We start from the raw sequence: 13,668 nt of genomic DNA, 5'->3' as shown, positions 1-13,668 counted from the left end.
CGATGTGACTTTTGATATAAGAAAAAGAGACCATAAGCCTGAGTTTTGAGATTTGGTTGCATCTGACTGACAGAATTAAATCAAAAGGGTTCTGCTTATATGGGAAAACCATTTTCCCCCAAATTTCGTTGGAATGGTGGGGGGGAGGTGGTAAGGTTGTAAAGTTCCTGTCACCTCCTCTTGTGAGCAGGGCTCACTGACCCAGGAAGACATCCAATTTCCAAGGTCCCAAATGGTCAAGCAGGCAATTCCCAAATGAGCTTACTCTGGAGGAGATGATGATCCTTTCATTCCAGAGGCCAGCGGCATGGCTGGGACAAGAGCCCTGTGCTCGGTGGGGGAGGCAGAGGAAGGTGGACCAGACCAACCACTGTCCTGTCCACTGCTCCGGCTGGTCCTTCCTACCCTGTGACCTCCTTGGTTACAGGACATCCCTCCGTCTCTGCATGGGAGCAGCTTACTGGAGCCATGGGCACCTGCTGGCTCTGGGGCCACTCTGCCCGGCAAGAGGAGGCAGAGTGGGGCTTCTTCTTACTGGTCACAACTTAACAGGGTCACAGACATGCTCCCATCCCTTTGGGTCACCTGGCCTGACTGGGGCAAGGAACTCTTGTGCCTTTTAGGGGAAGGAAGGTACACCTTGGTGGTACACAACCTTTCAGCTTTGGCTTTATCCAGAGGGTTTGAAACTGGTGTGTCCCAGAATCCCAGGGGACCTGTCGCCATGCTGATGCCTAGGCTCCAGGCCCCCAGAGGCTGTCTCAGAAGGTCTGGGGTGGGGCCCAAAAGCCTGCATTTTTGAGAGGCTCCCAGAAGACCTGAGGATAAGACTTTTCTTTCATTAGTTATTGAGAAACCAGATCTTAAACTCACTCTCCTGGCCCTGCTTAGTGAGAAGAGGGTAACATGAGGAGGGGATAGGCTCACTTTGGAGCCATAATCTGTACCACCTACGAGCTCTGGGATGCTGAGGAGGCCACTTGCCTTCAGTCCCCTGATGTGATCAACCTCAGAGGTGAAGTTTCAGTAAGATAATGAATGTAAAACACTGAATGTGTGCCTCACACTTAGCAAGCCCTTGACAAGTGGAGGCTATATTTTTATTAGCAGGACTTGCTCCGTCAAAGGGTGGCTCACTTTAAGTCTTTGGGTACATATGTCTCTCATTTAATTACTTTGAATTTTTGCTATATGAGGAATCAGACCAAGGTTCCATTTCTTTATCTTTGATCACAAAAAGTATTTCAGCAAGTGAGTCTTGAGAAATTGAGATACCCCTCTTCCATTCCTATTATTTTCTCTTTCTTATCAACATCCCCTTCCTGCCTCAAACACAGCAGCATTTCTTTCATGCTCTTCATCCTGTCTCTGTGGGCTGGGGGCCAGAGGGTGGAGGGAGTTTCTTCAGTTCAGCAGCCCTGGCTCATATCTTTCCCTTGGGCTGGAGAAGGCAAGTATAAGGACAGTTGTCAAACCAGGAAAATAAAAGGAGACAGAGTTTTTGTGTCATTAATTAAACTCAGACGGCACTACTGTGCCATCTTGGAGAAGGCAATAGTCTTCACATAATTATCCTTAAAAGAAAATATTTTTTGAACCAGAAGTAGTAGACATTGGGTAGTAGGATTGTTGTAATTTTTCTTTTAGAAACACTTCCAGATGGAAACACCTAACTTACAAAGTTAGGGAGCGATTTTTGCTGGTACAAATTGGGGATTAAAAAATTGACAGTGCTTCCTAGTACATTCACGTTTCTCAAACAATGTTTGAAGGATATAAAATGGGATGGGACCAGGGATACGAGAACTAAAATTCAGTTAAAGAGGGGCACCTGGGTGGCTCAGTCAGTTAAGTGTCTGACCTGATTTCTGCTCAGGTCATGATCTCATGGTTGGTAAGATGGAGCCTTGCATCAGGCTCTGTGCTGACAGTGCAGAGCCTGCTTGGGATTCTCTCTCTCCTTCTCTCTCTGCCCCTCCCCTGATCACACTGGCATACTCTATCAATAGAAATAAACATTTGAAAAAAAATTTTTAAAAATCAGCTAAAGAAAGGTAAACCTCACTGTGGTTGCTTGAATTTGCCCTCCACCGTCCTGCCCCAGAAGTTTATACATAATGTTTCTCAGCCTAAAGCTCTCCTCCCCTCTTTGCCCCTCTTCCCTGCAAACACAATGTCCCTGTTTCCATAGGCCTAAGGCTTTCATAGCCTTCAAATCTCCATGCAAATCTCCTTTCTCTGAGATGAATGCTGCACACACACACACACACACACACACACACACACACACTTTTCCCAAGTATCTGCTCATGAGGTAGGAACATGGGCTTGCACATATTCTCCAGCTGGCCCAGATTCCAGCTGATTGGTACAAGTCCATGTTCCTATTTCATGAGTTCACCAATGGCAGGGGAAAATCTATGTTTATCATTTGCAAAAACTCCTTCTGCTGATACACTCTTCTCTAGGAAACTCTTAAACTTCCCCCATCAAATATCCTGAAGTTTCGTTTTATTTTTTTGACATATTTTGAGATATTAAATTTTTTTTAATGTTTATTTATTTTTGAGAGAGACAGAGACAGAATGCAAGTGGGTTAGGGGCAGAGAGAGAGACACACACACACAGAATCCAAAGCAGGCTCCAGGCTCAGAGCTGTCAGCACAGAGCCCCACGTGGGGCTCCAATTCAAGAGCTGTGAGATCATAACCTGAGCCGAAGTCAGACGCCCAACCGACTGAGCCACCCAGGCACCCCTGAGATATTTTAATAGTTTCATGGAGGTTAGAAAATATCCTTGGGGCACCTGGGTGGTTTAGTCAGTTAAGAGTCCGATTTTGGCTCGGGTCATGATCTCATGGCTCATGGGTTCGAGCCCCACATTGGGCTCTGTGCTGACAGCTCAGAGCCTGGAGTCTGCTTCAGATTCTGGGTCTCCCTCTCTCCCTGACCCTCCCCTGCTTGCTTTCTCTCTTTCTCTCAAAAATAAATAAACATCAAAAAAAGAAAATATCCTTAAAGAAGATAATAATAATAATAATAGCTACTACCATTGACTAGGGCTTGCTCTAAGAAGTCATGCCATGCACTCTCTCACTAAATTCCAACCATGGCACCAAAAAGGTGGGGTCTGTTGTCATCTCCATTTTATAAATGAGGAAACTGAGGCCCAGAGAAGTTAAACAACTGCCCATGGTCACACAGCCGGTAAGTAGTGGAGTCCAGCATGACTCTTCCATGAGGCACAGTAGGCACAGAGCCTAGGGTTTGTAATACATTTTTTAAATAATTTTTTAAAGTTTATTTTACTTATTTGGAGAGAGAGAGAGAGAGAGAGAGAGCACAAGAGGGGCAGAGAGAGAGGGAGACAGAGAATCCCAAGCAGCCTCTGCCAGCATGGAGCCCGATGTGGGGGTCGAACTCATGAACCGTGAGTGAGATCATGACCTCAACCGAAATCAAGAGTCAGTCACTTAACTGACTGAGCCACCCAGGCTCCCCAGGGTTCATAATACTTTTGAGGGCCATGGAAATGTTTTCTTTCAGAAGAAGGAATAAGATAAAATTTTAGGTTGAAGTAAAAACCTTAATACATAATATTAATATATTTGTATTTATACCAACATAGTTGTAAAATATAATTTTTAATATTTTTTGTGGAAGAAGGGATGCATGAAGGCAAAATGCCTAGGGACCATGAAAGTCATAATGTGGCTCTGCTGGAGTGAAAAACTTAGTTCAGGTCAGTCCGTCTTAAAAGTTTAGGTTTTCACTAGGCCAGTCTAACCCCATTTTACAGGTGAGGAAATTGAGGTCCAAGGCCACACAACAAAGGAATGGCAGAGTCTAGCATAGAACGCAGGCTTCCAGCAGGTCAACCACGGTGCTCTGTGGTTAGACAGCACCACCTGGTGGTCTTGCTGGGTACTTCCCTTAGTCAAAGGACCCTAAACACAGGGTAACAGACTCAGATATCCCCAGGAAGCAGCCACACAGCCTACCCTTGGGCTCCACACTCAGCAGGAGGGGAGCCAGGACAAGGAGATTTCTTTAGGTTGTCATCAGAATTCACACATTCCCGGCCCCTCACCCCTCTCTCAGGATAAGAGTTATCCCTCAGAGTTAATATTCATAAAGTGCTCAGACCAGCCCTGTTCCGTAGGGATATCATGTGAGCCAATATGTAATTTGAAATCTAATAGCTACATGTAAAAAAGCAAACTTAATTTTGGTAATATATCTTATTTAACCCAGGGGTCAGTAAATGACAAGCTATAGGTCAAATCTAGCCCACTGCCTATTTTTTTGAGAGAGAGGGAGAGAGAGAGGGAGAGAGAGGGAGGGAGAGAGAGAAAACAGCAAGAGGCAGAGAGACAGAGATAAAACCCCCCAGGAGGGAGGGAGAGAGGGAGAGGGAGAGGGAGAGGGAGAGGGAGAGGGAGAGGGAGAGGGAGAGGGAGAGGGAGAGGGAGAGGGAGAGGGAGAGGGAGAGGGAGAGGGAGGGGAGGGGGAGAGGGAGAGGGAGAGGGAGAGGAGAAGGAGGGGGGAGGGAGAGGGAGAGAGAGAGAGAGAGAGAGAGAGAGAGAGAGAGAGAGAGAAATGGGACTCACCTGAAGCAGGGCTCGTGTTCACTGGAAGCAGGGCTTGAGCTCACCTGATGTGAGACTCGAATACACCTGATGTGGGACTCAAACTCAGAAACCGTGAGATCATGACCTGAGTGAAGTCAGATGCTTAATGACTGAGTCACCCAGGTGCCTCTGCCTATTTTTTTAAATAAAGTTTTATTAACACATAGCCATGCCTATTCATTTATGTATTATTTATGGCTGCTTTTACACCACAACTGCAGAGTTGAGTAGCTTGGAGCTGAGACTAGATGGCCCACAAATGGAAAATACTTACAACTAGTCCTTTCCAGAGAAAGTCTGCCAATCCCTGGTTTAACCCAGCATGGACAAAGTTGGTCATTTCAACATGTAATTCAATATAAAAATTATTAATGAGATACGTTTCATGTTTTATCTTACCAAATCTTCAAAGTTTGGTGTGTCTTTTATACTTACAGCTCATTTCAATTTGGGTGAGACACATTTCAAATGCTCAATGGACACATTTCAAATGCTCAAATGGTAGCTTATAGCTACCAAATGACATAGTGCAGCCTTAGAAAAATGCATGCAAATATCATATTGGTGTTCATTAAATACGTTCATAAATAAATGTCCCGGAAGAAATAGGCCCTAACACCCTGGGACATCCACTGTGTGGAACGAACCTCTTTTCCATGCCTCTAGAATGATGCTAGTTACATAGTATCATCCTTGAGAGACTTGAGAAAATCGTCACTTAAACCATTTTTGGAAGGGCTTAATCTAGTTACAAAACTCCAACTGAGAAAGGCTACCCTTGCGGTGGCCTATCCTCTTCTAAGCAGCTTGCAGACTTGCTGCTGACAGAGATCATCATCATCATAATTAATATAATTCACGGACAGAGGCACTTGCTAGGCATTTTCTGAGCATTGTTTCATTTAATGACAGAAATAATGGTGACTCCCTCAGGAAGCCTGTCCCAAGACCTCACGCTGGCTTCAGGGCCTCCTCTGTGCCCCAAAGGTGCCCCCCACCCCCACACTGCCCCATCCCAACCATCCTCACCCTGTGCTGTGAGCCAGATCTGGCTTCTTATTCCCCAAGAGCCCAGGCTGAACCTGACCTTCAGGAGCTGCTAGATCAATGGATGTTACAATCAAATGGCCCTAGAGGAATCCAGAGGTCCTTTGGTATTTGATTAAATTCAGCAGGCAATTGCCAAGCACCTCTGGTGTGCAAGGCTGCGGTGCAAGTTCCAGCAGAATCGCACGCACACATTGGCCCTTGCTCACACTCTCTGCCTCTTGCTCTTTTGCACTCAAGTACTGTCCCAAAGTTGATGAGGGAAACCCAGGCAAATGAGCTCAAATTGCAGCTTTAAGTGGCCTAGCTCTTCTGTGAAGTTTCAGGGTAAGAGGCAGACCGGGAGAGATACAACTCTCCCAGCCTTCACACATCTAGAAGTCATAGGATATGTTCTCACCAACAGAATGTAACAGGAAGTAACATTTGTCAGTTTCAGGCCAAGGCAGTTAAGAGTGGGCGTGCTGTCTGCCGACTCTCCATCTCTCTTCCCTGGTCCCCAGTTGGATGTAGAAGGACTCAGGGAAGGACTCCAAGGCCCTAGGAGATGGCAGAGCCACCTTATGGGACAGGCCTGGATCCCCAGATCCATGTGTGGCAGGTGGCCGGTTGAACATCAGACTGCACTGTGTTGTAAGAAATACATCTTTACTGGTTAAAGCAAGTGGGATGTAGTGGCTGTTTGTTACAGCAGCAAAGCAAACCTGACCCATGCAGGCTCTTTGTGGGGTGGGTGGTGAGAGAAACAGCAAGTCAACATGGAAACCACTTCTTCCCTAAACTGTGGGATACACAGGGACCAAGCAATTCTGCTGTGGGTCCCTTTGATAAAATGAAGAGCAAGTAAAGACTGGGAGAGAGTCCCCTCCTCCACTTAGCACCATAGTAAGATCTTAGTGAGCCCCTCCCCTGCCCCCCCCACCCCCACCACTCTGCTGCTGGAGCACGTGGGAGACCCCACTGTTTCCCCCCAGGAGAGCAGCTAGCACCCTACACGTTGCTGGTGATGGAGGGTATGGGGGCTCTGCAAGGAGCTGATTCTCTGAGGACATACAAGAGGCAGCAGGTGGGCCACCGTGAATCCCGGAGGGGTGCCCAAGGTAGACAGGAGACAGGGCTGGACACAACAGAGGGAGGGTGGCTGGGGCTGGCGGCATCTCTGCTCGGCAGGGTCCACACAGACGATAGGAAGAAGCAGGAGCAGCTTCTGAACCCCCAGCGAGTTCACATTAGCTGGTCTGTTTGCCGTGGAAAATGGAAGACGCCGCTTTTGATGTAAAAGGTCTTTGTGATGGGCTGGCGCCTGGCATAAGTCGGAGCCCTGGTGTCCTTCATGGCACCTGTGTCCCCTGGAACACAGCAAAGGCCTGCCTGAGGGGGGGCCGCCGTTCCTCCCACCAGCCCTAGCCCAACCCAAAGGGTGGAGAGTCAGCAGGGACCCCCTGCCACGACTGCTTGGGTTAAAATAGTGAAATACTTGTGTACAGTTAGGAATAGTGGCTGCCTCTTGCGCTCCCGGATCCCTACCTTAGCTCTCCCATTCCTTCTCAGGGTCTGGTACCTATATGCCACACCTGGCATAGCATGGTAGCCTCAAGATCCTGCCCAGGATCTGCCCTGATGGGTGGCTCTCAGGTCGTTGTGATTGTTAACTCGTTTGACCCCATCCCTACCCCCAGCTTACTTACCCTTCATCACATTTCTCCCTTTAGTCTAGTGATAGCCCATCCATCCCAGCACTTCAGAGTAAGAACCCCCAGGGTCCTGGCCAAGGCTGCACTAGCTCCCCAAATGCCCACAGGCTGCAGGTCCTATCTGCTGAATTAAGAAGGAGAAGGACAGGGACAAGGAGAATACCAGTTACCATTTGTTGAACACTTCCTATGCGCCAGGCGCTAGAAGGATACTTTCTGTGTGTAAAAGGGCATTCGGGGTTGACCCACTGGGGCCCAGACAATGCCTTCAACTCCTCTTCCCCAAGCTGTTTCCACCCCCAGGATGACGCAGCTCCTGTCTGTAACTGGGCTGGGGAGTGGGGAGAGATGCTCAGCACAAGTTCGGTCATTATTCCTCATCCGTCCCCCAACTGGTTGGGTTAGGGGCATGAGGCCAGAAGCTTACAGAATGTTCCAGAGATTCTAGGAGCAACTATCTGGGACCTTAAGCACAACCACTATGGAGGCAAACAGTCTTCCTGTCTTTGCCCTGAACCTAGCACTGCCCTAGTACACAGGGGGCATCCAGAACCATCCAGAACCCCTGGCTCTGATGTTTAGGTTGCTGGATAAAGTACAGGATGGTCAGTTACATTTGAGTTTCAGATAAATGATGAATAATTTTTCAGTAGAGGTATGTTCCATGCCGTGTCTAGGACATGCTTCTGCTAAAACATTACTGTTTGCCTGAAACTCAAATAACCGGGCATCCTGTAGTTTATAATTTGCTCCATCTGGTGGCCCTATGCCTGGCAGTGGCTTCACAGGCAGAGGGCATAAATCTGTGGGCTGGAGGAAGAGAGGAGGAGCAGAGAGGACCCATGTGGTGTCTAAGCTGAGACTCACTCTGTGGGCCCAGAGGGTCAGGTCCCTACTCAGAAGAATCTGATGGAATAAAATGCCTTAGAACTCTGTTCAAACCCCTCCCAGCAGGCCTTCCCTGACCACCTGTCTACCACAGGAGCCCCCTCAGTCCCCACTCTTTGTATAGCCTCAACACTCACGTTCTCTGACATATCCTCAGGGACAAAAAGTGCCTCACATATTCAGGTGCTCACTAAACCTTTGCTGAATGACTGAATGAATAAATGAATGAATGAACAAACCAGAATCCAAACCTGGGCTTCCTAATTTCAAACTGAGTCACTCTTTCATGCTTGTTCATTCCCTAGCTCATTTTGGGGCAGAGCTGGGATTCAGTGACTCCAGATCTCCCTGCCTGGGCTGTCCCGAAAGAAAGGATCACATATTGAATGAATGAATGTCTGCCCTGTACCCACCTCATGGGGCTTTTGTGAGGAAAATTTCTGTTCAAGGTGCTTTCCCGTTTGATTTCCCCAAAACTCTGTGACATAGGAAGGAGGTACTGGTGTATTCCCATTTTTCAGATTTGGAAACTAAGGCCCAGAGAAGTTAAAGTTCTTGCTTGAGCTCACACAACTCTCAGGTGAAGGACCAGGATTTGGACTTGTACTTCCTGATTCCAAACCAAGGCCTCATTACCTAGTCCACATTTATTCATTTGTTTATTCGTTCCACCATCACAGCGCCCCCAAGATGGGAGCTGGCAGGGCATTAATAAAATTAACTAAGAAGTCCTGGAACCCACAGGGCTCATTAGGCCAGCTGGATACTCAAGGAATGGCAACTCAGTGGGCCTGGTGCTTTTATAGGCTCAAAAAGCTGTAGAAGCGCAAGGGCCCACTCAAATCTGCCTGGAGGGTTTCAGAGGACTTCCTGGAGGAGGTGACATGTGAAAGTTAGCCAGCAGAGGAAGAGGCAGGAGGCACATTCCAGGTGGAGAGATGAAAATGTGCAAAGGTCAGGAGGTGTGAAGGCGTGTGGCCTTCTGGGAGAAGGGGGAGCCAGAGGGACGTGCTTGTGCGTGTGAGGGGTGAGGAAGGACAGGGCTGGGGAGGAAGACCGGGCCTGCCTACAAAGGCCTGGAGTGGCAAGATGGTGGTGGCCCTTACCCACGTGCCAGCCGTACTCCCAGGATGAAAGGATCGGGTACAGAAACTTCTCCTCAGGCTTCTGGCGATGCCGCTCCTGGAGGTACAAGGCCCGGCCTTGGCCATCGTGAGAGAGGCCTTGGAAGAACAACTGCAGGGTCCTGGGGGGAACCTGCCTCATTTCTAGGCCCTCTGGCTTGGGCTGGACTGACGGCCCTTGAGTTGCTCTTTGGGCCTCCCAGACTTTGTTTCCCTTGGGCGACGGGCCCTGGACACCCCCTCCCCCAGACAGCTGATCCCTGACCCCCTTGGACTCTGGCCACCTGACCTGTACCTCCTTGCTCTCAGGGGAGCTGGTGGCAGCCAAGGCTGAGCCGAAGGGGGCCCGCTGGACCCGCTTCCTGGGCGTGGGCCCCCCCTTTAGGTACTTGTGGCCATAGTGGATCTTCCAGGCGACCCGGGCTGCGGCCTCCTTCCGGATGCACTCTTGCCAGCAGGCTTGGTTCTGGGTGGTGCACAGATCCCTCATGGCAGTGAGGGGGAAGGAGAGGAGAGGGAGGAACCATTCTGCCCCGTAGCCCTTCTTGGGCCTGTGTTTGCTCTGCTGGTGTCCATCTCCAAGGATACGTGCAGCCAATGAGGGCTGGGTTGCCAAGGCTGGAGAGGAGGGGCTGGGCCACGTCAGGGGAGGGGGACTAGGGCCACTCACCGGCAATAGGACAGATCAGGCTGGGAAAGGGAGCAGAGGCTGGCCACAACCTACCCAGGGTGCCTGGCAGGAGGCTGTATTCTACAGAGGACTCTTTCCACCTCATACCCAGAGGGTCCCCGGGAGCTGCACGGGGTACCATAGCCTCTATTCTATTCAGCACACCTACTATGCACAGGCACCCAAGCAGGTCCAAAGAAGGCCCAGTGTCCACCCTCGGGAAGCTCTGGACATTTGGCCGGGGGGTTGCCATGGAAACTCTGGACCCCAGCTCCTCAGGCACAGCTCTGACACTTGATAGCTTCCTGGCATCATTTGAACATCGGAATGACAGCGGGAATTACTTTTAGTATTAAGAGAAAAGCATTAGACCGGGGTGTAAGAACTTGGGACGGTGCCTGCCTGGAGGAAGCGCTCCATGAATGTCACCTGCTGTTTAACAAGGTACTTGTTTCACAAGTACCTGCTAGGTGCCAGCTGCTGGGCTGAGTTCTGTCTGCCTTAAACCATGTTCCTCAGTTGCTGGGGCTCTCGTTAACCTCCTTTCCAGATGGGGGGTGGAGGCCTGCAGAAACAACGTGCCAGCCCTAGGGTGCACCGCTGGGGTGTGCCGGCGCCTACTCTGTGCCGGGCCGTGGGCTGGAGGCGTTACCCAGTGATCCCACTCACTGGAATCCTCACAGTGACTTCCTGGCAGGCTCTCTTCCATCACTTTGGCAGATGAGGAAACTGAGGCTCAGCAATGTTCATCTGGTTGCACTCCAAATGAATTGACTCCAAAACCCACACCCATTTGAGACAGACACAAAATTCTGCCATAGAATGTGACAGCATCATGCGAGAGGCACAGGGAGCGGGGCACGGGCAGAGGAGGACCCGCCAGTCACCCCGCAGCACCATAAAGTCAGCCTCCAGGATCCTCACACGCTCTGCCTCTCCTACCAGCGTGCTGCAGACATGAGTACCGGTGAGAAGGATGTTACCCACAATGCCCCAGGGCCACTCACCTTTCCACTCTGCTCAGTATGCTCTCATTTATTCATTCAACCAACATTCATTTGCTCTTGACCCTGTTGCCAGGCAGAGCCAGGTACTAAAGGTAGATGAGGAGGAACAGAGTCCACTTGCTTCCCGTCCTCAGGGTTTCGCAGTCAGCAGGGAAGACAGACTCATAACCAGGGGAGCAGGGAGTTGGGAAGACGATCAGGGAAGGCTTCCTGGAGGAGGTGCCCTTTGCTGGAGACCTGAACCATGAACACGAGGTAACCAAAGAGTAGGGGCAGAATGTTGCAGGCTGGGACTCCCCCAAAGTAAGAAAGGGTTCGGCTGTCTAGACTGTCCTCTGTCCCTCAGTCTTCCCAGGGGTAAATCGAGGGCAATGAAGAAGTTTGTGGCATTTGGGAAGATTAAGAGCCACCTGGTTAAGTAGGACAGCCTGGGCCTGGCATATCTCCTCTGGAGCATTCACAACAGTCATCGGTTAATTGTGCAATCACCTTTTTAATCAAAGGTGTCTGAACAGGCCGTAAACACCAACCGTGCTTTCAGTACTGAAGGCGTTTCTGTGTGCCAGAAGCTGCAAATGAACAAAGCTGACAAAATGTCCCTCCCTCACAGAGCTTGTGCTTTCTGTGTCCTGTCCTGCTCAACCCTGCATCTGTTACCTCCAGAGCACCTCTAGGGGTACTGTCTGGTATACAGTTGGTGCTCAGAAAAAGTGCTCAAGGAAAGGAGGAATAGGCAGACTTCACATTGGTTCTGTTGCCCTGTGGCGTGCGCGGGAAGGACAGGGGGAGGAAAGTCAGAGGAATTGCGGGGTGGGGTGGGGTGGGGGGACGGGGCAGAGGTGGGTGTGCCCCTTCCTGGCTTCCTAGACCCGGTGCCTTCCAGACCACAGGGTTGTCTCCCCAGCCGCAGTTCGCGCGTCCGAGGCGACCCCTGGCGGTCACCGCAGTGACGACAGTCGGAGCGGCTATTCTTGACAACAGGCTCTGGCGGATGGCAAGACAGGGGCTGTGCAGCGGGTGGACAGTCACCCCCTAGAGGGTAGTGGGGGGTGGAAGGGTATAAAGGAGACTCTAAAGTACTTCCTTCCAATGGATTCAAGGACAGCCGTTCGCCCACAAAGACAGTGCCCACCTGCTAGCCAGGCCCTTGCATGCACAGCACGGCTTCATGGCCTCCTAGATTCAGGCTTTCTGGGTTTTATCACAGCCTTGACCATTACTACCTGTGTGGTGTTGCACAGGTCACATAACCTCTCTGAGCCCTGGGAAATGCCCCTGTAAAAAAGGGGGATCATAAGACTTGGTGCCTAGGATTAGTGTTACTTAATTACACTTTATTTTCTCTAGATTTACTCATTCAAACCCATCCAGTAACCTCTGGGAAGGTGTGGGGGCAGCCCCAGACGGGCCTCTGGTCTAGGACTCTGCTAAGGGAGAAGGGTCACTGAAGCCTGGAAACCAGGGGAGGCTGGGAGGTGAGCTGGGGCCCTCCCGGGTGCACCCGACTCACATAGTTCTCCTCTCACCTTTCTGACCACTATCCCAGGCCACCAAAGACCCCCTCTGCTCCTAGTGCTGCCATTGGCCATGCCATCCACTCCCACTGATGACTCCCAACCCACTTTCCAGTGCTGGGCTCTGTCCCCAGGCCAAGTGCCTCTCCTATTTGTACTTACTTGTGTCCTTAAAGTAGCCCCTCCTGGATTTAAGCTCTCTGCACAGAAGAACCCTCTTGAACACCTTTCACCAGCAGTAGTAATTTTATGAATTCTTATCATGTACTAGACACTAATATGTTCTTTACATTCATTTTGTCAGTTAACCCTCAGGGTGCGAGTCACCCTGCCTGCCTCAGAACACTGTATGGGGTAGGTTCTATTACCCCATTTCACTGGAGGGAAAACAGAGGCTGTGAGTTCTTTGAGAGTAAATGATCTGCTAGAGGTCAGGGCAGGGTGGGATTTGAACCTGCTGGCCAAGCTTTGAACCACCATGCTTAACAAATTCCCCATGAGCCCCTTTCCCCTCATTGAGGTACCCCTTTCACTTTGCCTGGGGGAGCCGAGTCTCCCCAACACACTCAGGCAGCTCCTCTGCCAGCAGCTCTGGGTGGGGAAGGATTTGGCCTGTCAGTTGGAGGATGGTTGTACTGGGAGATCTTTCTGGAGGTTAATCTTAGAAAGGAAGTTTTCTACTTTCCCATTGTACGGATGAGGGCACTGAGACACAGAGGCTTCTTGGAGGAGGTGCCCTTTGAGATCTGAACTATGAATGTGAATTGGCCAGGCAAAGAGTAGAGGAAGAATGTTCCAGATTGGGTCTCCCAGTCTGCAGGGCAAGAAATGGTAAGGCTATCTAGAGTGCTCTCTGTTCCTCAGTTTTCCCAGCTGTAAAATGAGGACTATAAAGAAGTTTGGGATATTTGGGGAGATTAAGAGCCAGCTGGTGTCTGAGCCAGTAAGCCGCAGACCTGGGATTGGTGTCTGGACTTGAACCTGCAGCACCTGACCCACTGCTTTCTGAGTGTTTCTCACACACCAGGATACTCTGCTGCCACAACGCCCAATGCCGGAGGCTGGCATTTCCAGGGCGTGGCGCTGCTTCCAA

The 13,668-nt window shown here is 50.2% G+C and overlaps 1 protein-coding gene across 1 annotated transcript; it reads right to left on the bottom strand.

The window, feature by feature from the left end:
- Positions 1 to 6,622: 6,622 nt before the first annotated feature.
- On the bottom strand, positions 6,623 to 10,196 carry LOC107179842 (protein ATP6V1FNB). The gene is made up of 3 exons (XM_015538522.2): positions 10,109 to 10,196; positions 9,367 to 10,002; positions 6,623 to 7,027 (listed from the first exon to the last, which is right to left on the bottom strand). The coding sequence occupies exons 1-3, from the start codon at positions 10,194 to 10,196 to the stop codon at positions 6,903 to 6,905; spliced, it is 849 nt and encodes a 282-aa protein (XP_015394008.2). The 3' UTR covers positions 6,623 to 6,902.
- Between the last annotated feature and the right edge of the window lie 3,472 nt (positions 10,197 to 13,668).

This window comes from Panthera tigris, chromosome A2 (assembly GCF_018350195.1).
Source record: "Panthera tigris isolate Pti1 chromosome A2, P.tigris_Pti1_mat1.1, whole genome shotgun sequence".
Lineage (NCBI taxonomy): Eukaryota > Metazoa > Chordata > Mammalia > Carnivora > Felidae > Panthera > Panthera tigris.
This window is presented reverse-complemented; position numbering and strand designations above follow the sequence as displayed.

Bases quoted from the DNA above. Each gene is read 5' to 3' on its own strand.
- LOC107179842 (XM_015538522.2), bottom strand. From the start codon at position 10,196: ATGGTACCCCGTGCAGCTCCCGGGGACCCTCTGGGTATGAGGTGGAAA. The intron at 10,003-10,108 runs GTAGGTTGTGGC...CCTCCTCTCCAG, and splicing joins CCTCCTGCCAGGCACCCTGG to CCTTGGCAACCCAGCCCTCA. The intron at 7,028-9,366 runs GTAAGGGCCACC...GCTGTGTTCCAG, and splicing joins GGAGTACGGCTGGCACGTGG to GGGACACAGGTGCCATGAAG.